This window comes from Nerophis ophidion, linkage group LG15 (assembly GCF_033978795.1).
Source record: "Nerophis ophidion isolate RoL-2023_Sa linkage group LG15, RoL_Noph_v1.0, whole genome shotgun sequence".
NCBI lineage: Eukaryota > Metazoa > Chordata > Actinopteri > Syngnathiformes > Syngnathidae > Nerophis > Nerophis ophidion.
The window spans coordinates 27,830,756-27,857,409 of NC_084625.1; the positions used below are offsets into that span (position 1 = coordinate 27,830,756).

General features: G+C 41.0%; 1 protein-coding gene across 1 annotated transcript in view; it reads right to left on the reverse strand.

The window, feature by feature from the left end:
* Positions 1-26,363, reverse strand: part of cntnap2a (contactin associated protein 2a) — an 843,773-nt gene extending 817,410 nt beyond the window's left edge. Inside the window, exon 1 of the mRNA XM_061921961.1 lies at positions 25,948-26,363. Within this exon, the coding sequence (XP_061777945.1) occupies positions 25,948-26,044 (97 nt within the window). The 5' untranslated portion in view covers positions 26,045-26,363. The remainder of the gene's footprint in view (positions 1-25,947) is intronic.
* Between the last annotated feature and the right edge of the window lie 291 nt (positions 26,364-26,654).

The window sequence follows — 26,654 nt, forward strand, 5'->3', positions numbered from 1 at the left end:
GATCAAGTTAAAAGTTAGTTAAAAGTACCAACGATAGTCACACACACACTCAGTGTGGTGAAATTACCCTCTACATTTGACCCATCCCCTTGTTCCAACCCATGGGAGGTGAGGGGAGCAGTGGGCAGCAGCGGTGGCCGCGCCCGAGAATCATTTTTGGTTATTTATCCCCCAATTCCAAACCCTTGATGCTGCATGCCAAGCAGGGAGGTATTAGGGGCCATTTTGTTATAGTCTTTGGTATGAATCGGCTGGGTTTTGAACTCACGACCTTCCAGTCCCAGGGCGGACACTCTAACCACAAGGCTTACTTTCTGCTGCAACATGGTTCCATCTCTACTTCTTAAGGTTTACTAAGCACATATTTTTTGGTGTTGTTAAAACTAGTTTAGCTTAGCAAGTGGCTGCTCTCAGTGTGCAACATGTGTCGCCCCGTCCTCCAGTGATAATGTTACATGATAATGATACTTAATTAAAAAATGCAGTTTATTTGCTACTATGGAGGTAATTATTAATTATTTAGGGGAGCGGCTCCACACTGCGTATGGAGATACATAATTCGCTCCGGGCGGCTTGTCAGCCAGGGGACCCAAAATTAATAGTATAAGTCTGACAGGGTCGTTGTTTGTTATTGGCAATACAAAATATCGCCAATTGGCATACTTTTTCACAAAAATTGATAATAATGAACGGGGGCGAATTGATGATCAGCACACCCCTACTTAAAAGGTGGTATAAAGAGCGACACTCCAAGACGGCGGAGGTAAAACAGCTCTGAGGATTTTTTTATTTTTTTTACACTGACAACATGAGAAAATTATTGGTGTATTTTTCGTCATGGTAGCGCATAGTTGCGGTAGTTGTGACTGCAAAATGCAGGGGAGGAGACAACATGCAAGTAAGAATGTCTTTAATTCTTAAAGGGGAACATTATCACAATTTCAGAAGGGTTAAAACCAATAAAAAACAGTTCCCAGTGGCTTGTTTTATTTTTTATTTTTATTTTTTTAATTTTACCTATTCCGGAATATCCCTAAAAAAAGCCTTAAATTGCTTGATTTTCGCTATTTGCGATGCCACTGTCCATTTCCCTGTGACGTCACATAGCGATTCCAATACAAACAATGGCGAATAGCACAGCAAGATACAACGACATTAGCTCGGATTCAGACTCGGATTTCAGCGGCTTAAGCGATTCAACAGATTACGCATGTATTGAAACGGATGGTTGGAGTTTGGAGGCAGATATCAAAGTCGAAACTGAAGAAGATACTGAAGCTATTGAGCGAATAGCTATTGACGCTATTCGGCGTTAGCATCGCCGGTAAAATGTGCAGACCAAGCGATCAGGACTTTCACATTGACACTGGATCAATAAGTCAATAACAACAACAACACTCACCTTTGTGATTTCTTTGACTTTATCGTTGGGAATGCATCTGCTTTGAGTGTCGTAGGATATCCACACATTCTTGTCATCTCTGTGCCATCTCTGTCGTAGCATCGCCGGTAAAAAACAAACGAGGGACTTTCGCATCTGTTGACACTGGAGCTACTTAAATCCGTCGATTTGTATGTGTTATTTTGGCATCAAATGTGGATGAAAGGAAAGGCTGGATGTAAATATAGCTACAAATGAGGCATAATGCACACAGCTAGTCTAAATAACATGTTAGCATCGATTAGCATGCCTTGCTATTCGATGCACATTCTACGTAAATCAACTTGAATCCATCCATGATTGTGTTGTTACACCCTCCGACAACACACCGACGAGGCCTGATGTCTCCAAGGTACCGGCAAACAGTCGAAAAATCGGAAAATAACAGAGCTGATTTGACTCGATGTGGTAGGGAAAATGGCGTTGATGACCGATGTGACGTCACGTTCTGACGTCGTTGCTCAGAGACGGTTAACAGAAAGGCGTTTAATTCGCCAAAATTCACCCATTTAGAGTTCGGAAATCGGTTAAAAAATTAAATGGTCATTTTTTTCTGCAACATCAAGGTATATATTGACGATTACATAGGTCTGGTGATAATGTTCTCCTTTAAAATAGGTACGTACTGTAGAAAGTGAAAGAAAGCTTTGCAAGTTTAGCAAAAAAATTATTACAATTGCAATCATAAATGGTTGAGAAAGCAATAATCCAGAATGTCTGAAGACGCGGCTTGGCAACCCCAATCTAGTTTGCCCAAATTGCCAATCAGAGGAAGATGCGGGAGGCTCTCAAACAGTCGGGAAACCAGAAGAGGAAGTGAAACAAAAAAAAAGAGCCCAAAACAGAAAATAGACCCGAAAAAAAAACAATGCATACTGGCATACAGTAAGAGGTCCTGGCATTTTAGTGTGTAAAATGTGTTGTACCCATCCATCCATCCATCTTATTCCACTTATCCGAGTTTGGGTCACGGGGGCAGCAGCCTAAGCAGGGAAGCCCGGACTTCCCTCTCCCCAGCCACTTCGTCCAGTTCCTCCCGGGGGATCCCGAGGCGCTCCCTGGCCAGCCGGGAGACAAAGTCTTTCCAACGTGTCCTGGGTCTTCCCTACCGGTCGGACGTGCCCTAAACACCTCCCTAGGGAGGCGTTCTGGTGGCATCCTGAGCAGATGTCCGAAACACCTCATCTGGCTCCTCTCCATGTGGAGGAGCAGCGGCTTTACTTTGTGCTCCCCCTGGATGACAGAGCTTCTCACCCTATTTCTAAGGGAGAGCCCCGCCACCTGGCGGGGGAAACTCATTTCAGCCGCTTGTACCCGTGATCTTATCCTTTCGGTCAAAACCCACAGCTAATGACCATTTGTGAGGATGGGAACACCTATAAACAAATAAACAGATTAAACATTTCAAGAAATAATTGTTGGGTACAGCACTAAATTTAGTAACATGTATCAAAGAGCCTTTATACGACAGGACCACTCTGCAGTTTTAAAAACACCTTTTGCAGAACCACAAGTCAGAGATCATCTATTTGACATCGGAAGGTCTACTCTGTCACCAGACACTGTGTCACAGAGTCACCCCCCTCATGATTCAGTACTCGGCTTTGAATCGTTCGTGTGCTAACAAGCCAGATGCACAACATGTGTGCCAGCGGCAGATAACAGCCTCAACTCTGCATCCTGGTAGCTTAACAGAATCACCCATTACCACCCTCTTGGTGTGTACAAGGTGCTAATGGCTTTGGATCCCATTCAGGGAGAGTCTGTGGCCTGGCTCACCATGAGCTGGCCCACACTGCTGCGGTGCCCTTGTGCAATGTTTTTTTTGTACTACTGTGTGGAGTTTGCATGTGGGTTCCCTCGGGGTACTCCGGCTTCCTCCCACCTCCAAAAGGTATGCACCTGGGTATAGGTAGATTGGCAACACTAAATGGTCCCTACTGTGTGAATGTGAGTGTGATTGTTGTCTGTCTATCTGTATTGGCCCTGTGATGAGGTGGCGACTTGTCCAGGGTGTACCCCGCCTTCCGCCCGATTGTAGCTGAGATAGGCACCAGCACCCCCCGCGACCCCGAAGGGAATAAGCGACAGAAATGGATGGATGGGCATGTACTACATTTATTCAGTTTCTTCCGCCCAAGTGCAGCTGGGATAAACTCAAGCACCCCCGAGACCCCAAGAAGGACACGCGGTAGGAAAATGGATGGATGGATACTCTGTGCTACCAAAGCCACCGACCTCCTGGAATGGTAAAAAGTGGAACGCACATCTCAATTTAAGGGGCGACAAAAGCGTTTGTGCGCCGGCAAAAACCTTGACTCCAGCTGGGCTTTTTAGGGGCAGCACTTTGCAACGTGTCCTCTTCTCTCGCAGTTCATCGATCGCTTTGTAAAACAGCAACCTGCACTGCGTGTCATACAGGCATGCAGCGCTGAGTGACACCAAACATGCTCTGATGGTTCACATTTTCACTATAAATCCACCACGTTTATTTTATAGTGAATTGCTCTTATTGTAGGGACTGAAACATTATGGATGCTCAGATACAAAAATCCATGAAATAAGATTTGATGCTTTTTTTTTGTGTGTGTGTGTGTGTGTGTGTGTGTGTGTGTGTGTGTGTGTGTTTGTGCGCCTCCTCACTCAGCATCACTGCCTGTCCCAGACCCAGATTAAAGATCTGAAACTGATCTGTGATCAGCCGTGCTGTAATCGTCCGTCATCATTTCCTTCCGTGATGCCAGCAGGCAGGATGACTATTTATTAAGCAATAGATATCAAAGCAAACTTGGACCTAAGCTGGAAATGTCAAGCGTGTCGTGCATTATTGCACCCTCCCACCCAACCCCGCTCCCAAAGCAGATTAACCGTCACTTTAATTGGGAAATAATTCAATTTCAAATTAATCAACTGTGCTGCTAAAGGATTGACCCGACTCGAAGGCGGGGAGGCTGCTGCCTTCGATATTTTCCGTGCAGCTGCAAATTGATCTTATTGTGGAATCAAGTCACACACTGCGGTTACGTATTAATTACTTGACCTCCTTACCCTGAAAGGTCGGGATTAACCAGGATTATTGCAGACGGTGGAGGAACGTTGAATGAGGATAGGTAGCAGGAAAAGAAAGTGATAAGAGATGAAGCGAGGGAAATGATTGTAAATGAACTGTTAAAAATTGTATTGTCTGTCAATCATTGGTAGAGTTCACTTATATTGATGGTTTAAAACCACTTATATCTACATTAAAAGGTCTCCTTTGATGTAATCTTGACGTGTAAAATATGAATCCTTAATGACAACATACACTGGATGAGACCGCCCTATGTAAACTAGTGTTATCCCGATACCAATATTTTGGTACCAGTACTAAAATGTATTTCGATACTTTTCTAAACAAAGGTGACCACAAAAAACGGCATTGTAGGTTTTATCTTAACAAAAAATCTTGGGGTACATTACACATATGTTTCTTATTGCAATTTTGTCCTTAAATAAAATAGTGAACATACAAGACTACTTGTCTTTTACTAGTAAGTAAACAAACAAAGGCTCCCAATTAGTCTGCTGACATATGCAGTAACATATTATGTCTTTTTCCATTCTATTATTTTGTCAAAATTATTATGAACAACCAGTGGTAGAAAATGAATGATTCATCTACTTGTTCATTTACTGTTAATATCTGCTTACTTTCCATTTCAACACGTTCTATCTACACTTCTGTTAAAATGAAATAATCACTCATTCTTCTGTTAGAATGCTTTACATCAGTTTTGGATGATAACACCCCGGTTAACCAATCCAGAAGTACCGCCCCCGAAGTCCACGCGATGTTGCAAAGTCTTGTCATCCAAGACAGCCTCACAGCATCCAGGGCCTTAAGGAACTCCGGGGGGGATCTCATCCACCCACGGGGCCTTGCCACCGAGGAGCTTTTTACCTACCTCGGCAACTTCAGCCACAGATATAAGAGAGCCCACCACAGATTCCCGAGGCACTGCTTCCTTATAGGAAGATGTGTTAGTGGGATTGAGGAGGTCTTCGAAGTATTCCCTCCACCGATCCACAACATCCGCAATCAAGGTCAGCAGAACACCATCCCCACCATACACGGTGTTAACAGTGCACTGCTTCCCCTCCCTGAGGCAGTGTATGGTGGACCAGAATCGCTTCGAAGTCGTCCGGAATTCGTTTTCCATGGCTTCCCCGTACTCCTCCCATGCCTTCGGGACCGCTGAAGCCACACTTCGCTTGGCCTGTCGGTACCTGTCCGCTGCCTCTGAAGTCCCATGAGCCAAAAGGACCCGATAGGACTCTTTCTTCAGCTTGACGGCATCCTTCTCTGCTGGTGTCCACCAGTGGGTTCTAGGATTGCAGCCACAACAGGCACCAACCACCTTGCGGCCACAGCTCCAATCAGCCGCCACGACAATAAAAGCACGGAACATGGTCCACGCGTACTCAATATCCAGTGCCTCCCTTGTGACATGTTCAAATTTCTTCCGGAGGTGGGAATTGAAACTCTCTCTGACAGGATACTCTGCTAGACGTTCCTAGCAAACCTTCACAATGCGTTTGGGCCTGCCAGGTCTGTCCGGCATCCTCCCCCACCATTGGAGCCAGTTCACTACCAGGTGGTGATCGGTAGAAAGCTCCGCCCCTCTCTTCACCCGAGTGTCCAAAACATGAGGCCGCAAATCCGATGACGCAACTACAAATTCAATCATGGAACTGCAGCCGAGGGTGTCCTGGTGCCAAGTGCACATATGGACACCCTTATGTTTGAACATTGTGTTTGTTATGGACAATTCATATCCGGGCAGCCATTCTTCCCAATCACGCCTCTGCAGGTTTCACTGTCGTTGCCAACATGAGTGTTGAAGTCCCCCAGCAGAACACCTCGGAGCCTGGCTCCAGACGGGAGCCCCGGTGATCCGCGTCCGGGCAAGGGAAATCTAGGTCCTTGAGTTGTATTTTTCATGAAGGTTTTTGAGCTGCTCCTTGCCTGAGCCCTCACCTAGGACCTGTTTTTCTTGGGAGACCCAACCAGGGGGCATAGAAGTCCCCAGACAACATATCTCCTAGGATCATTGGGACACGCAAACCCCTCTCCCACAATAAGGTGGCAGCTCAGAAAGGAGGGATACCAAAACATTTTTGTATCCCATGCTCTCAACCTTGAAGGAATAGTTTGGAGTGGGCCCCTTCCTCTTCCAACATGACAGAGCCAAAGCAAGGTGCATAAACACATGGATGACAGAGTCTGGTGTGGAGGAACTTGACTGGCCTTAACAGTGTCTTGACCTGAACGTGATAGAACACATTTGGGATGAACTGAGAGCCAGGCCTTCTCGACCAACATCAGTGTGTGACCTCACCAATGCGCTTTGTGAAGACTGGTGGAAAATTCCTATAAACACACTCCGCAACTTGGGCAGCCTTCCCAATAGAGTTGAAGCTGTAATAGCTTCAAAAGGTGGAACAACATCATATTGAACCCTATGGGGTAGGAATGTAATGGCACTTTCAAGTTCATATGTGAGTCAAGGCAGGTGTCCAAATATATATATATATATATATATATATAATGTATTATTTGCACACTATTGAGTAGTGATGCCACCAAAAATAGACTTTTATCATTGAAAACAGCGCTGCTCAGACAGGATGCTGTGATGACGTAAACAATACCAACATGATTGTCTGCAGTGGAGGCAGCTTGTCTGCGATGTGGACACAACTTGTATTTATCCCACATATGCTTGCAAACAGGGATCTACACAATGAGCAAATATCAAGAGGACAGAGGGTGGCTTTTAAGGAGAGAAAGCCAAACTAGAGCAGCAGGGCGAAGCAAGTGTGACGTTATGCTCGCTGCTTGCCTCTTTCGCCGTGGACATCAAGGGTCAAAAGTAGAGTATCTAAACACAAGTCAATTTTATTATAACCCCAAAAAAGATACTAGATATGATGTTAGTCGTATTTAATAAAGAAAAGTCACTTAAAGTCTCTGGAATCCTTAAAGTACATTGTGCAATATAATGAAAATAAATGGAGAAAATTATACGATATTGAATAATATATCTTTACACAGATTTGTTTTTACATGCATGTTCACAATTTTTAGCCTTTTCAAATAACCATATTGTAGCAAATGATTCGATGACGTCATTGTGTCCACACCACCACCACCACAGGTATTTTGGTAATTTGAGGTAAACCATGCTATTTTAATATTTTTTGAAGTGTAATCTTTGCTCATTGATTGAGAGTCCACTTAATTTTTTTTATTGTCTGCATGCTTAAGGTATTACCTGCCAATTACAAGGAGAAAAACGTTAGGGTTTTAAAAAAAAGTTACTTGCAATATTAGTATTAAATATTTTGATTACATTTGTACATAATTTGGTCCCACAATAATTTTGACATATTTTTGTACATTGTTTATTGACAATTTGTGGGTCAATATATCTTCCAACAAAATGTGTTATTGCTTTGAGAATAACATACATTTAAAAATACCTTTTAAACTGATCCAGGGTCGTTATATAATCCATTCCCTAGTTCAGTGGTTCTCAATCTTTTTTTAGTGATGTACCCCCTGTGAAATGTTTTTTAATTCAAGTGCCCCCTAATTAGAGCACAGCATTTTTGGTTGAAAAAATGAGATAAAGAAGTAAAATACAGCACTATGTGATCAGTTTCTGATTTATTAAATTGTATAATTGTGCAAAATATTGCTCATTTGTTGTGGTTTTTCTTTAACTATTTGGAAAAAAGATATAAAAATAACTAAAAACTTGTTGAAAAATAAACAAGTGATTCAATTATAAATAAAGATTTCTACACATAGAAATAATCATCAACGTAAAGTGTCCTCTTTGGGGATTGTAATAGAGATCCATCAGGATTCATGAAGTTAATTCTAAACATTTCTTCACAAAAAAATGAATCTTTAACATCAATATTTACCACAAACTTCACAAAAAAATCTAGCTGTCAACACTGAATATTGCATTGTTGCATTTCTTTTCACAGCTTATGAACTTACATTCATATTTTGTTGAAGTATTATTCAATAAATATATTTAGAAAGGATTTTTGAATTGTTGATATTTTTAGAATATTTAAAAAAAAATCTCACAAACCCCTCGGCATACCTTCAAATACCCCCAGGGGTACGCATACCCCCATTTGAGAACCACTGCCCTAGTTTAATTGCACATACAGATTAAGTACTAAATGCTTTCGATGCTGTGTGTTGTTTTTTTTTTTAAAGGAAGATGTAGGGAAAGTTCTTCTTGAGTGGCACGTTCCTATTAGTGCATACTAAAAGCACTTTGAAACTGTAATGTACCAACAAGGTTATATTGTGTTCAAACACACTATTGTGAAAAATGAACACGACGTGAGTCCTTGAACCAGCCAGGATGAATACAGACATACTGTATGTGTTGAGCCAACAGTCCAAGAAATGACAAGGTTAAGGGAAATAGCATCACACCACATCACATCTGCAAAGGCAGAGCAACATACAAGAAGCTGACATTACAGCGCGAGGAAAAGAAAAAAAATGAACAAGCGAAAATTGACCGCTAACCTGAGTAAATAAATCCTGAGACGGGATCGAGAAGAATGGAGGAGGCGGCAGAGCAGCATGGAGTGCATGCACGCCGCAGAAGATGAATGGGAACTAAGCGATGGAAGAAGACGAGGAAGCAGTCGATTTAAGGAAGAAGAAAAAAATGGAACATTGAGAGGCAGTATGTGGAGGAACAGGTAGAAGAGAGAGAACGAAACGGCTCATGTCGGAGCTGCAGCACCTTGAACTACAGCTTTATGGAGCGGACCACATCCATGTCAAGGCTTATGTCCAGGTGCATCAGAGCAGAACACATTTTTAAAGGGGAACAATCACAATTTCAACAGGGTTTAAACCAATAAAAATCAGTTCCCAGTGGCTTATTTTATTTATTTTTTATTTTTTCAAAGTTTTACCTGTCCCGGAAAATCCCTAAAAAAAGCCTTAAAGTGCCTTTTTTTCGCTCTCTCGAAGCCACTGTTCATTTTCCTGTGACGTCATACAGTGCTGCCAATACAAACAAACAATGGCGGATACCACAGCAAGATATAGCGACATTAGCTTGGATTCAGACTCGGACCAGCAGCTTAAGTGATTCAACAGGTTACGCATGTATTGAAACGGATGGTTGGAGTATGGAGGCAGATAGCGAAAACAAAATTGAAGAAGAAACTGAAGCTATTGAGCGAATATCTATTGACGGTATTCGGCCATGTCTGCGTTAGCATCGCCGGTAAAATGTGCAGACCAACGATCGGAAGTTTCGCATCTTTTACACTGGATCAACTTAAATTTGTCGATTGGTAAGTGTTTGTTTGGCATTAAATATGGGTGGAAGGAAACGCTGGATGTAAATATAGTTTCAAATGTACATACAGCAAGCCTAAATAGCATGTTAGCATCGATTAGCTGGCAGTCATGCTGCGACCAAATATGTCTGATTAGCACATAAGTCAACAACATCAACAAAACTCACCTTTGTGATTTAGTTGACTTTATGGTTGGAAATGCATCCGCAGGTTATCCATACATCTCTGTGCCATGTCTGCCTTAGCATCGCCGGTAAAATGTGCAGACACTCTGGCACATTCGATGTGGGTCTGGCGGCAGATTTCTTTGACTTTATCATTGGAAATGGATCTGCTTTGAGTGTCGCAGGATATCCACACAATCTTGCCATTTCTGTAGTAGCATAGCTTTCGTCTGTAAAATGTGCGGAACAAACGACTGACCATTACGTCGGCTTTCCCCACACCCTCGTATTTTGAACAAATTTCGTCCAATTTCTTGCCACTCTCGCATCTTTGGGCAACTTCAATCCCTCCCTGTTAGTGTTGTTACACCCTCCGACAACACACCGACGAGGCATGATGTCTCCAAGGTTCCAGAAAATAGTCGAAAAAACGGAAAATAACAGAGCTGAGACGCAGTGTTTGTAATGTGTTTGAGGAAATGAAAATGGTGGCTTTATTACCTAGGTGACGTCACGTTCTGACGTCATCGCGCCGAGAGCGATAAACAGAAAGGCGTTTAATTCACAAAAAAATTCACCCATTTAGAGTTCGGAAATCGGTTAAAAAATATATGGTCTTTTTTCTGCAACATCAAGGTATATATTGACGCTTACATAGGTCTGGTGATAACGTTCCCCTTTAACCACACATGCAGGTACAGTAGCTTGTGTAGGTTGTACACAAGAAGCACTTGCATTACTTTGGTTTACAGCGCTGTTTTTCTAAACTCTGCAGGTTAACTGCAGTGCATTTCATCCACCCTTTCCTCACAGCAAGATAACATGCCGAGAACTGTATAGAACACACACTTAAAATGGCGCCACAGTCTAAAAAATAGTACAGTAAAGGTCATTGGGGTATGACTGACGGGTTGAGTCAATGAAACGGGAGAGGGAATTACAGTGCGTGTGTTAGGAATGAGAGTTGAACAGATGTGCGCTGTGGCTTTTAACTTGTAATCCGATTCAATGTGCTGCCATGTGTGGCATCAAACGGGTTAATGTCGCAGAATATAGGTTAAACTCTGCCGAGGCTTCCGCTCGCCGCTGACAATGAACTTTTTGCCACCGTACATAGAAATAATTCAAGCGGCCTTTTGTACACCGCCTTATTGTGCCAAACTAACGCAGATTTATACATGAGTTCTAAATAACTAATAATATAATTCAAAGTGAAACAGGGTTTCGTAACTGCGCATAATACTCAGTGGTTGGTGTAGGCTTGTGGTTCTGTCATGCCCTTGATACCGTAATAATATTAATTTGTGGATCAGTCAGGGATGGGTACGGTACCTGGGATCCAATACTGGGAATCAACGGTACCTTTGTGTGTCCTTATAAATAATAATAATATTATTATTATTATAATAATAGTAAAAAACATTTCATTTTTTAATGTGACATTTAATAATTATTGATTATGGCAACCGTGCTGTCCAGTTATTATACAGTTCTCTTATTACATTTCTGAACCTCATTTGCAAGTATTATATAGTAGACTTTGCTTGCAGTTACATATCAGTAGTGTATTGACTACGGTGTGTTAACTAGCTAGGAAATGACCTCTGTCAGTAAGTAGAATGCGGCACTCCAGGCTTATGATGTGCCCTGCGAAGTATTTATACTGTAAATATTGACTTCATTACGCTCTAGCTGTTTGATTGTAACGCGCACCTAGGTTTGATTTTCATAACCAAATTTGGAGGTGTCAAAATCACCATGTAAAATCACTAGTGCAAATAAGTAGAATGTATAAGCATTATGCTAAAAATAATAAGTAGAATGTATAAGCATTATGCTAAAAATAAATTGGCATCAAGCTAGTGCATTTTGGGAAAATGTACCCTTCTTTTACGTTTTGTTTTCTACCTGGCATACTTTGTTGGCATTATTGCAACATTATTTTGAGCAGGTGTGTCAAAACCGGCCCGCTAGGGGGTTCAATATAGGTGCCTGGATTGAATACATCCAGTAATGATAATGAATGCAGGTATACCGTACTATTCCTAAAACATCCACTTGATTTGTGGTGCACTGTGTTGTTAGGAGAGGTGTGCACTGTTGTAATTACAGTAAAAGAAGCTGCACAACTTCAGCACTCAGACTGGAAAGCAGAAGGTTCTTGTGAACTGTTTGCTAGTTAAAGGTGTGGGGGGTGTGGGGGACCTGTACTTTTCAGAGGTGGTATAGTACTGAATTTGATTTAATAGTATTGCAGTACTATACTAATACCGGTATACCGTACAAACCTAGTTTTCTACTCAGCTACACACCTGTTGTGGCTCAAATGTCCTTCTCAGAAAGGAGACGGGTGCATAACGATTAACATTTTTCAAGAAAAATGGAATTATTCGTATTTCAAGAGGAGAACAAATATATCAAAATATGACACTGAGTATACGTGAATCGATACCCGGTAGTACCGACAGAACTCGGTCTGTGCTTGTAAAAATACAGAATTTAGTACACATCCCTAGTATCAGTACATGTTAAGTTAAGATAAAGTTAAAGTACCAATGATAGTCACACACACACACTAGGTGTGGTGAAATTTGTCCTCTGCATTTGACCCATCCCCTTGTTCACCCTCTGGGAATTGAGGGTAGCAGTGGGCATCAGCTGTACCGCGCCCGGGAATCATTTTTGGAGATTTAACCCCCAATTCTGACCCTTGATGCTGATTGTCAAGCAGGGAGGTAATGGGTCCCATTTTTATAGTCTTTGGTATGATTCGGCCAGGGTTTGAACTCACTACCTACCCAATTCAGGTCGGACACTCTAACCACTAGGCCAGAACTTGCAACAAATAAAGATGAATATTAGATCTTATGCATCCTCATTACTTGCTGTATTCAAAGTCAATTCAAGCTCAATAAGTCATATTTTTTCCTCATCCTGTTCACTCATTCAAACACTTTTGCCACTAAGCTAGAGGCTTTTTCTCTCTGACACTCACCGAGGGTGGAGGCTCCCCTTTCCTCTCCCTTATCTCTCATGCTTGCTTCTTTCTTTAGTCTTGTCTTAACTTTCTTGTTGCCTCTTTTTGCACTGCTCTCCAAATCTAAACATTGGAACTATTTAACTGGCCTCAACAAAATTGACAAGATCTTGGGTTTGGGGGAACCTGCTGTCGTGACGAAGCGGTTGTTGCTGGACACACGATGGACTCTTGGGAGAAGAAGGAGTTCCATGTGCCTGGTGACCCTTTCCTGTTGACAACATGAAGATATCCACCTATTCGGAATTATGACAACAGGAATTGATTAACGTGGACCCCGACTTAAACAAGTTGAAAAACTTATTCGGGTGTTACCATTTAGTGGTCAATTGTACGGAATATGTACTGTACTGTGCAATCTACTAATAAAAGTATCAATCAAAGGACATCTGCTGATTGGAGTAAGCGTTGCTCTGGTTTGTCGACAAATTGGAAGTTGCTGGCAGTCTTCAAAGTACCCCAAAGCTACCACAAATGATTGGAGGATGCGGGAAGAACTGTGGATTACATCGGACTGTCTACCCCGCAGTTTTGAGGACCAGTCATAGACAATTTTATAGTGAAAAGCAAATTTTATTTTCACTCGCATACAAATCATTTTAACTTGGATTGTTTCCCTGGCTTCGAGACTCTCCCGATGATCACTGCAGAAAGACACAACAAACTCCCTTTTTTGTCTAACATGGACACACACCTGTTGTTCTTAACTTTGCAATAGCAACGGCCAATTTTATCAAGGCCGCGGAACAGAGACACACTATGGACTTATACACACACACACACACACACACCACAAAAAAAATATACTCCACAAATACACCCCATCGTCCCCCAATACAACGCCCTCGACGCAAATCCCGTAGGGGTGATGAATGGATGGTCCGCGCCTGAGAGCTGCAGCCTACCACCATGACCCTGAACTACCTTCCCTCTCTTGCTAGATATCTCGAGATGTATGTTGTAATATGTATATGTGCTTTGCTATGGAGGTTTTTTCTCACTCCGAACTGGGCCCCCTTAGGAGCCCAGTCTGGATTGTATTTTTTTACTCATCCTTCCCCAGCGTTTACCTTTTTCCCATCTTTTACAGGGCGCCTTGTGGCGACCCATCAGCTTTCTTGTTCTGTAACCATGTACACTGTTTGTTTGTCTAATCTTGAACAGGCTTGTGCTGAAAACAAAGTTTTGTTGTACTTGTTGCAATGACAATAAAAACCTACCTACCTACCTACCTACCTATCGTTTAAGCACCTCACCGTATTTAGTTTGCCTTTTCTTTGCCCCACCCCTATAATGTTATTCAGTCAAAAAAACAGCATCTATTTACATCCTGACAAAAAACAATGACTTGTGTGTTTGGGAACAGTTGGTAATGGTTATTTGCAGTCAAACTATTCATGAACTCAATACATTTAAGGTGTGTTCCTAAATTTTTGTTGGATGACTTACATAAAGAGAGCAGTTATGATTTCAATTTCAAACAATTAAAAAGCTGAAATTTTGGGCATTGTTTTCTCTAAATGCATATATTTGTCTAAATATGGCTAAGGACACACATTATTGTGGGTTTCCTGCACGTCATCTTCATCACTGAAGGAATAATCTGATCTGTGGGAGTGAATTCCTCTGCCATTTTCAAGTAGGTTTCTCTTTTTTTTTTTTTTGAATGGTCAGCTTGAAGCGTCCCTCGGTCTTCGACTCCCTCGTCGTCATGTGACATGAGTGCGTGACTGCTATGATTTTGCGTACTATTTTCAATGACCTGCCTTATCTTGCCTCTGACTGCCCATCCATCCATCCATTTTCTACTGCTTATTCCCTTTGGGGTCGCCTTGGACAGTCCATAATATTCTTTCCTAACCTTAGCCAATTGTGACTCATCGTACGAACACCAACCAATCATCATGGATTTTTTCCATATGTATGGCTGTTATCAGTCATCAGGTCATTGTATTTTCTCCATATTTTACATAGTTACATGGGTCTAAAAGTAGCTAAGCTACTCATTAAAAATAGTAGATAAACTATTGCCAAGCTACTGGAAAATGTAGTTAAAGGCCTACTGAAACCCACTACTACCGACCACGCAGTCTGATAGTTTATACATCAATGATGAAATATTAACATTGCAACACATGCTAATACGGCCTTTTTAGTTTACTAAATTGCAATTTTATATTTCCCGGGAGTTTCTTGTTGAAAACGTCGTGGAATGATGACATGTACGCGTGAGGTCACAGACTGTAAGGAAATATGAGCGCTGCGCACACACACAGCTAAAAGTCCTCTGCTTTAACCGCATAATTACACAGTATTTTGCACATCTGTGTTGCTGAATCTTTTTGCAATTTGTTCAATCAATAATGGAGAAGACAAAGTAGAAAGACTATCAGGTACTATTAAACTCACTAAAACACTAGCAACATAATAGAAAGATAAGGGATTTCACAGAATTATCCTAGTAAATGTGTCTAAAAACATGTGAGTCCGTCCCAATGCAATCGCCTTTTTTTTCAACTTGATTTTTATTTAATTATTTTTCTGGCCCTTTGCTATCAATATCCTCAAACACAAATGTTTCATCCTTGCTCACATTAATAGGGAAATTGTCGTTTTGTCAGTCCGAATAGCTCTTTTTGTTGGAGGCTCCCAGTAAAAACAATGTGAATATGTGAGGAGCCCTCACACGGGTGACGTCATCGTCTGTGACGTCCGGTACAGGTAAGGCTTTTCTATTAGCGACCAAAAGTTGCAAACTTTATCGTGGATGTTCTCTACTAAATCCTTTCAGCAAAAATATGGCAATGTCGCAAAATGATCAAGTATGACACATAGAATGGACCTGGTATCCCCGTTTAAATAAGAACATCTCATTTCAGTAGGACTTTAAGCTACACAGCTTAGCTACATGTAGCTTTTTACTGCCCATCACTGGAAAGGTGAAAATATTCTGACCAGACATTAAAAAGAGGGCACTCTATAGGTATCATTGTCACATACAGAACGGATAAGCCCAAAAAGAGGCAAATTTTAAATTGAAGTTAATTTGTAAATCTTCCTGAAAACCAGTGTCCTCAGTCTTTCTGACAAAACACAAAGGTTTACTGCAGAGGATGCTGGTTCTCTGAATAAACTAAAACTATAAACATTGTTGCATGTTGCTGATATTCAATCAAGCAAGAACACAATCCAGTTTCAATAACATTAGCCTTGCACCTTGAATTGTTATTAACAACTAACTTGCATGTGAACAATGCAAACAATATGCACTTATCATGACAGTGCAGCTAGCCTGAACACTAAGATGAAACTCTAATGAAAGCAAGGTGAAATTTAACCATGTTTATCAGTAACAATCACGATTAACTGTAAGGAATTGATTGCATCGCCTCCCCATGTAAGCACATATCGATTTTCACCCCCGTGAGCAGTACATAGGTGTTTATTGACAAGCAATAGCATCAAGGTAGGAACTCTCGCCGGACGTGATAGTGATCAGAATTCCGGTACTGGCTTCCTGGATGAAATTGGCAGTGTTTGTATGTGGGAAGCCATGGCGGGGGATCATGTTCTTATCGAATCCTGTTTCATTGCTGGACACCAGACAAGTCTATTAAACGCCCAGCCAGGATTGGATGCAGTTCAACTGTACGTGGAGGAAGTGTTGCACAGTTGGTGGAACTATTTGCTGTCAAGGGGCGATTTTCTGCTTTAGTTGCAAACAGTGATTAAGATTTAATCGGGGTCTGGAATGAATGACAGAAAACTACTAAATAGACTTCATGTTGATACACTTTGTAGTAATATTACCAAGGAGGATTTGAGTATTAGATAATGGAGAAAAATAAAAAATAAACATTTTCCATCATCTGTGCTTCAAGCTGTATTTCCTTTTTTTTCTTTTTTTTTTATAAATGCTTTTATTCCTTTCTTCTCCGGTTCCTACCGTCATGACATTGCACTTTCCACTCGAGCGAGCATAGTCAAATGGAGAAGATGCACACAAATGCACTACTTCTCTGGTGTGTGCATGATAAACGCCTGGGACATCGGGATACTCTGCTCAGCTTTGTTTAGTTTGCAAGGTACAACGTTACAGTAATGACTTAAGAGTAGTCACTGCACTGCTTGTTTAGCAGTTTAGATCAATATCTACTGAAAATGAGTCAACACTAATAACAGCCACTCTTAAAAATCCACTAGCTCAATGTTAATTTACAATAGTTTTTCCATATGCAACTGCATCAGCAAGTTTACACTGTATTTAACACCTCCTAATTCAGTGATTAAAATGAAGAATTAGATGCAGGTGACAGTTAAACAGCTGGTGTGTAAAAGCTACAATACAGTACACACACACACACACACACACACACACGAAAATACTGTCACATTCAACTTAATGGCAAAGACGACTTACTGGTTAAGGCAACACTGTAGATACAATAGTGCCATCTAACTGCATGTACAGTTTACTATATAAAAACAGCACAGTACTTGCAAATGATACACAGAATTGTAAGAAAACAAGATAATTGGACATTTGTTTTAAATTAACATTCAACACATTTGAACAGGCGAACAAAAGTACCAAAAATTTGTAGCGATAATTACCATGAAAGAGCCATGAAAGCCAAATATTTTAAAATGTATTTCCGTGAGAGCCATATCATATTTTTTTAACACTGAATAAAACTAAATGCGTGCATTTATTAAGTAAAACCAACATTTTTAGAGTGTAATAAGTCTGTAATTATTTTTAATAACATTGTTTTTTCTTGAACAGGTGCAGTAGAAAACGGATGGATGGATTAAAATGCATGAGAATGTTTTATATTTTGAATGTTATTTTTAACATCGTGATTAGCAGCGGAATTATTCATTATTTATTGTGTTAAGCAATGTCAGCTAAGATTTATCTCAGAGCCAGGTGCAGTCATCAAAAGAGCCACATCTGGCTCTAGAGCCATAGGTTCCCTACCCTTGGGTTAGTGTATGTACCTCACTATACAAAAGTCCTGAGTAGTCCTGAGTTCAATCCCGGGCTCGGGATCTTTCTGTGTGGAGTTTGCATGTTCTCTCCGTAACCGCGTGGGTTCCCTCCAGGTACTCCGGCTTCCTCCCACTTCCAAAGACATGCACCTGGGGATAGGTTGATTGGAAACACTAAATGGTCCCTAGTGTGTGAATATGAGTGCGAATGTTGTATGTCTATCTGTGTTGGCCCTGCGATGAGGTGGCGACTTGTCCAGGGTGTACGCTGTCTTCCACCCGAATGCAGCTGAGATACGCTACAGCGAAACCCAACCGACCCCAAACAGGACAAGCAGTAGAAAATGGATCATATTTGCCAACCTTGAGACTTCCGATTTCGGGAGGTGGGGGGGCGTGGTTAAGAGGGGTGGCGTATAATTCACCAACTCGAGTATTTCATATATATTTCATATATAAATATATATATATTTATTTTTCCATATATACATATATGCACACATATATATATATATATATATATATATATATATATATATATATATATATATATATATATATATATATATATATATATATATATATATATATATATATATATACATATATATATATATATATATATATATATATATATACATACATATATACATATATATATATATATGTATATATATATATATATATATATATATATATATATATATATGTATGAAACACTTGACTTTCAGTGAATTCTAGCTATATATATTTATTATAGCCATCTTTGTCTCAGCATAAGATACACCATTGGGTCTCCATTTTGCGAGGTGGGCCATAATACTGGGTTGTGAACGATGCTGTGCTGCGGACGCTTTGTGCTTCGCTGACTGTTCATGGCTTAATATCCGTTCGGCCGCCGTGTTCAATGGAGAAGTCTGTTTTACAAAATTTACAGGCAACATAACCCTTCCCCTTCGAACTCTCCTGGATAAAGTGAAATTGATGTTTCCAATCATTCTGCAACTTGCAAGCGTATTTCTTCATTTTACCCGTCGACTGTGTTATATATTGGGTTGGAGTGAATAACCAGGCGACGTGATGAAGTTACGTCTCTTTACTGTGGGCTTCAGAACAACAGACTCCCTAATGCATGTTCCTTGACTGCACTTAAATGTAGAATATATTTACATTCTACTCTACAGTAGATGGCAGTATTGTCCTGTTTAAGAGGGTCACCACATTGAGTCGGGTGTGACTCAATGTTGGGGGGCGTGGCCTCCAGCTCCGCTTGAATTTCGAGAGATTTTCTGGAGAAAATTTCTCCCAGGAGGTTTTCGGGAGAGGCGCTGAATTTCGGGAGTCTCCCGGAAAATCCGGGAGCGTTGGCAAGTATGAAATGGATGGATAGATGGACATTTGAATAGGCGAACTAAAATACCAAAAATTGTTGTTGATAATTACCAGAATTGTATTTCCAGTGACGGGGCAGCACAGTGCTACACGGGTTAGTGCATGTGAGTAGTCCTGAGTTCAATCTCAGGCTCGGGATCTTTCTGTGTGGAGTTTGCATGTCCTCCCCGTGACTGCGTGGGTTCCCTCCGGGTACTCCGGCTTCTTCCCACCTCCAAAGACATGCACCTGGGGATAGATTGATTGGTAACACTAAATGGTCCCTACTGTGTGAGTGTTAGTGTGAATGTTGTCTGTCTATCTGTGTTGGCCCTGCTATGAGGGGGCGACTTGTCCAGGGTGTACTCTGCCTTCAGACCGAATGCAGCTGAGACCGCGACCCCAAAAGGGAAAAGCGGTAGAAAATGGATAGATGGGATGGATTTCCAGTGACAAGTGCGTAGAGTCAGTGATGGCAGAGGTTGAGTGCTGCTTGTTCATTGAATGAAACATGAATTCAAGCACACACTTAAAGCCAAAACTGTGTTCCAACACGATAAAGGAAACCAAACGCTCCCAAGATGACATTTGTCTTGCTGAGGAATGTCTCCAAACCTGAACCCAATCGAGCGTCTGCGTTGGCATTATCTAGTGAAAGGAATGTGGAGGAAGCGCAAGGTGTCAAACTTTCCAGGACAACTACTGGACTCTTCTGGATTTGTGAGGCAGCAAACATTTTCACGCGAATAACGCTGGATAACTTGTTTGTGGGTTTAAATTAACACACCCTTGTTCCCACAAGAAAACAGAACTGAATGCTACGGGGAGGCTAAAAGACATTTTTTTTTTTTACTGTGGTATAGCTTGGACCAGGCAGTGATACTCAACGATCTGGATAAAAATACAGCTATAGTAATTTTATAATGTACAGTATTTACCTTGTAGAGTTGACTTCTAAAGTGTCTCTTTACAGCTGCTTATTGGTCAAACACACCATCAGCAGCTTTTCCATATTGTTATGGAGAAATGTCCAATATTTAGATATTATTTTTACATTCTTGGCTGGCGTCACTCTTTTCTGCTTCAGTATGATGCAGTGATATGTTCGAACTGCTTTCCCATGCCGGCAACACTCATGATTTTAATGATGTAGTCCTTTAATTCAAACAATATTAGGGATGTGAAGTTTTTGTACATACACAAATATTCTCAATATTACTGTGCCATGTGACGATATCAAACACAAACTTTGTGTGTAGTTTTTTTCTGGTTCTTTTACTTTGGTGGGTTTGAACAAAATAAACTACATCTCCCAGAATCCTCTGTGAAACACAAGTCTGCAATTTGGGGTTGGAGAGGAAAAGAGAATGCAGAAAGTGAAGTGTGTTTGACTGAGCAGATAAAAGGAATTGTTTTTTTTCAAAATCTGTTCATAATTCTGAGACATTTTGCTAAACAAAACCTATGTGGCGGAGGTAATAAACGCGCCACGTTCAAGTGTCTCGAGTGTTGCAAGTCAAAACAGACTCGGTCGAGGCATGCTGTGTTGAGGGAGGACAACTGCTGCATGCCAAACTAATTGATAAGTGTCAGCCAAGAAAAGATGAAGCCAGTGAAGCTTAACGTCATATGTGAAGTATTGCCATTGAAAGTATTTAATAAAAGTATTGAATATGACGTAATTTTTCTGAGACACTACATTTTCAAAACTGATTAAAATTGTCCACTGTAGAGGACACTGCTTCTCTGAAAGTAAAAGTTGGATGTTCCCGCACAATTCCTTGCAATTAAAAATAACTATTTCTAGTAGCTAATATAAGTGGAACATTTTAGCATTAGGTCTTAAGTCTTTTTTACGGACAAATACCAAAATAATATATCATGGCCTTAATACTGTGATAATATCATTAAATTGTGATACAGTTACATTGCTCATAAATATCTTCCATTTTGTTTTCTCAGTGCTGTCCTTGACATCCCCGTTTTTCCTTCTTATGCTTGGAAAACAAAAAGGTATGTCCATCTCTCGCTATACGCTAATGCGAGCAGGTATGAGCAAATGTTTTGGGCGGATCTTTTGAGGTTCACCATGACGTTTGCTACAGTGTTAATTTTGTTGATGAACAATTTTCGTCATAGTTATCTTCAACAACCTTTTTTTTCTGACAAAAACGAGACAATAACTAAATGAAAAATAATTTACGTGGACTAAGACGATGACGAGGTGTATTGACATATTCGTCAACGAATAAAATCGAGACGAAAATGTCTGCCAGAGACGAGATCCAATCGGAACTCATTTCGTTAGGAAGAGGCGGGAGGAGTTGGGAAGCGAACCAATCAGAGCGACGTGGTAAGGAAGTTACGTAAAGGTAGTTTGCATTTGAAGACAACATGGCAACGCCGGGGAGGAAGAGGAGAGAGGACATATGGGGAAATTTTATATTTGACGTCAAAGATAACAAGACCCAGTGTAAGAAATGCAGCGCGAGGATTACGGGGAAAAACACAACAAACTTGAAGCGACATTTACAGTCGAATTACCCCGAAATCCACACATAGGTAAGCATTTTCCACAACATACAACTCACTCGACGTTATCCCGTTTATTACACGGCTTACTCGTGAAATACTAAATTTGAGACATGATTTTCATCAAAATACGACTTGTATCGATGATTTTTCCGCTGTGACACTTTTTATCACAGTTTAAAACCTTTCGCATTAGACTTATTGGCTATTCCAGCTTCTCAAGCTTTCGCAGAGAGGGTTTTCAGCGTTACAGGTGACTTCACCAGAGGCAAGCGCAACAGAGCAAGGGTCATGCTGGCACAAAGTGCTTTCCTTAAAATGAATCGGCCCAAATATATCTGTGGTCTACTGACAACGCTTGTATGCACATTTTATGGTACAGATTTTTGTTTTTCTCTTATCTATGGTATAGCTCCATTTATTAATTCGTTTGCTCGTTATTTTGAAGTTGAAAATGTTTTAATGGAATGGTTGCAGTTCCTGCCACTGATAGCACTTTTGAATGTTTTTCCTTCCTGTTAATAGGTTTAAATCCTGATGCGATTTGAAGTGAAATCTGACTATTTAACAGTGAGCCAAACCATTTTTTCGTCTTTTTAATAGTTCAGTTACACTTATTTGGAGAGAGCAGGCCTGATGGCGTTATAGCGTATGCACTTTTTCTACATGTTTGTTTATTTTTGCACAAATGGCACTGCTGATTTTACAGTATTACAGGTAAATAAATGTTTGTTGCAAATAAATTAATCTGTGTCTGTGTATAAATTGCAGTACCTTTACATTCCTTAACACATTCATAACATTCCTTAACACATCCATAGAGGTTTCATTTAGTCTAGGTGAACGTAATGACTTTCAGAAATTGAAGGGAAAGTTTACATATTACCCTTTAGTCGACCAAATCTACTGTAGTTTCCGTCGACTATAATCTTATGATATTTCGTCAACTAAAACTAGACTAAAACTAAAACAATTTAAATAACTAAATTATGACTAAAACTAAATTACATTTTAGTCAAAAGACTATGACTAAAACTAAATCAAATTTTGCTGTCAAAATTAACACTGGTTTGCTATGCCAACTGACAGCGGGGAAGCTTGTACAGCAGGTTTTATTTTTTTTCTCATGCAATGAAAATAAAGTTGTTGTTGCAAAACAGAAGCATAAGTGTTTCTTTGTCCCTGTAGCATTGGTCAAAAGTTGTAGTTTTGTGTGGGGTAAAATATTCATATGATGAGGGGGGGGGGGGGGGGGTGATAAATGTAAGATCCACGAATAGGAGGAGGACACGCATTGGTGTGAATATAGCGAATGCACAAAGAGACCATTTATATTTGAAACTGCAGCATGCTTGTAAGACTAGGAAGAAAATGAGGGGACAGATTGTAAAGACGGGGGACGTGATCATGGTTAGATGATTTCAAGTAGAAGATGAGGGAAAGGAGGTGGCAGTAATCAGGAGTGATCAGTGGGTAACCGACAGCCGAAGACCGAGGTGGGACTCATCAGCAGGGCGGAAAGACAGAACGCGGGTCAGATGCATTCTCAACAAATTTGGCAGTAAAATTAACAACTCGACCTTGTAAATCTAACAACGGCAGCACTCATGGGCCAAAACCTCAGGCGAGTGTGCGCACACACACTCACACTCACAAAGCAACTCAGCGCCACGTATTGAGCTGATCTAATCTGAGACAAACCAGTCTGCTTCCTCCAGCCTTAATCCTCCCCTCCTAATGGGAGCCATTAGACTGCACAGAGACAGAAACATTGAACTTGATCAAATCAGGTTTTCCGTGGAGAAATGAACTATATGTTTCAGAAAATAATAACACAGATGCCAAGTCAATGACTATGGACCGAGCTGTAAAAACCACAGGAAATGCTTGAAACTAAAAACAGGCAACAGGATGCCCCTAAATAATCTCATTTGGTTTGACAGCGTATAAAATGAATATTACAGAAGACGACTTGCCCTGAAGGTACTAGCAGACTGATGTCTTTGTCAAATGGCCTGGCATGCTTAATGGGATGAGAAAAGGCTAATCTGATTCTATATCAGACAGACGCTAGGGGCATCCCATTTAGCCACCCACGGTGTTGCAGCGACTTAAAGGCAAACGCTTTGCTTCACTCAATGGTGGCAACTTTAGAATACAATCAATAGAAAGATTGGACACACACGGCACATCACCACAAGCCTAATCCGTCTCCATTGGCTTCTTGTCAAGTCCTTTATTAACGACAAGATCATCCTCCTCACTAACATCTTTACATTCAACACATGGAACAAGTTTTGCATGATGGAGGCGTTGTTAGCCGTTTTCCAGGCAATTTTAGTCAAATTTTAAAGACATATGCTAACTAGATCTATAAAGGTTTGTACCAAGTTTGGCAGTGATTTGGCAAAATACCATTAAGTTACAGTGTTTTGACGAGTGCATTGAGCCAGGATAGAAATTTCAAATCAATCCAACTGTGGCAACAGAGCAAGGGTGCATTTTTTCCCCCCCCAAAATGTTCGCCCTTGTGTGCAGCGGTTGAGGAGTAGACACAGGAAATGAACATTCAAGTGATCACAAGAGGCCTTGTACAATGACATCTCATTACATCGTGCATCCATGCGACTCGCCAAACTTTACCCACCCACCTCTTTGAGGGGGCATGTATCTACGTGTGCGTTCATCCTATTCTGCCGGAGCGCCACAGATTCCAGCGATTGATACTATTGAGCCAGCCAATTAAAGTGACAGAGGAAAGCATGATAAAGCTGACAGAGGCTCCGGGCGTATTGCATGCGTAGGAGAGAAATCTCAGGCTTACAGCTGAACGCACAATCACATGCGGGTGTATACATGTGCACATGTATACATGTAAATGCAAATGAACATAAAAATACACATTAAGAAGAGGTTGGGGGTGGGGGGGCATGCATGAATCTGTAATTGCTGCTCTGTTGGTATCATGGTGTTCCATTGCACATGTTATTCTTGCTCGCTGGAGAATTTCCCCTGTCGCGCTTGAGGAAGGAGCCAGTCAAAGTTAAACTACTTCAGGATGACTTGTTAAAGCTCACGTTCTTGACGCACCAACCTTAAAAGGAGGCGTACATAATTCCAGAAAGCACACTGAATTTGCCGTCCTCATGCACAGGCACGCACTGGCGTCTCCCAAGAAGCTGACAAAGTCTGTAGGACCGGAAGATTAATGAAGCGCACCTTGGGAAACGCTCATCCGGCGCCCTTGCATACAGTGAAGGCAACGGTCACACTACAGCCCTGAAATTAATGCCTCGGTCATCGGCAACATCACTACAAGCTTTATGAGAATGGACTTATTGCTGATGCCAAAAGAGGGTGAATTATTTTGACAAAAATGTTAACAATAGGATGTAGTAACAGTATTGAGTTCAGCCAACTTTAGAACAAGAATGTCAGTTTAAAATTGCAGGACTTAATATTACCAGCTCACAGATATACGGCTTGATCAAAATAAGAACATTTAAAAAAACTTTTAATTATGGTACAAAAATTCAACATGGTCAGTTCATAGATGTGGTATATGGCTTGATCAAAAATGTAAAAATCCAAGAAACTTTCAACGTAGGGAGGTAAAAAAATAAATCAGCATGCATCAACATGGCCACTTCACACATATGCCTTCATTAAACTAAGAAACTCTCAATATATGGGGGAGAATTTTGATTAGAGGGTTATGAATCAGATGTATTGCATCTCAGTCGACCTTAGAGGAAGCATGCTTCAATCATCATGACCAGTTCATACATCAGAAATCAAAGCTGTTTGTGTGCACAACCCCCTTAAAAATGTGTTATTTTTTTGTTTGTTTGTTTGTTTGTTTGCTTTTTGCAAAAACAGCCTAAAAAGTGATGCAGCATCTTAAAATAACAGACCCTGAGGGATGAACATGTGTTGGTGTCACCACCACTTGGTACACCATGGTGGTTCAAATAAAAAACAGTACAGCAAAAATATATGAGACTAAAAAAAATACTTACGGGTTGTTGGCAAAGCTCCATGCACTCCGTAGACGTTGCAGAAAATCCACAAAGCTGCCAGCAGGAACAACATCAGTCCTCCGACAGGACGGTGCATCTTCACGGATGCTGATGAGACCAGGAGAGGGAAGGGAGGAGAAGAAGAAAAAAACACACCAGAAGAGTGGTGGTGCTGGAAGGCTGCCTGGCAGTTGCAGACTGGACAGAAGTGATGCTGCGCCTGCACTCTGCTGTTATTTCCCCGCTCTCCTCTTACAGTTCAACGCAGTGATGCAATGACGCTCAGGGGAGAAACAGTGGAGTGAGACGCCAAGAGCTCCACTGGTTCGAGGAAGCGTGTCAGTGCGCAGCTGATAGCGGCGCTCCGGTGCGCTGTCCGTGGTGCTGAACTTATCTGTCTCTCACCCTCCCTCTCTCTCTCTCTCTCTCTCTCGCTCTCACTCTCTCTCTCTCTTCCGCCAAATGCCTCCGCTTGTCTTCCAGCCACACACTGCCCCCCTCTTTCCCCAAGAGGTGGTAGCCTATCGTTACAAAGAGAGAAAAAGTCTCATTTATTCTGTTTCCAACCCTCAAAGTCCTTCAAATTCCACTCCAAATACAAACAGATTCCCCAAAACTGCTGATAAGGAAATATTTGATGTTTAACATTTTAAAGCAGTGTTTTTTAATATATATATTGTATATATAATCAATCAATATTTACTTAT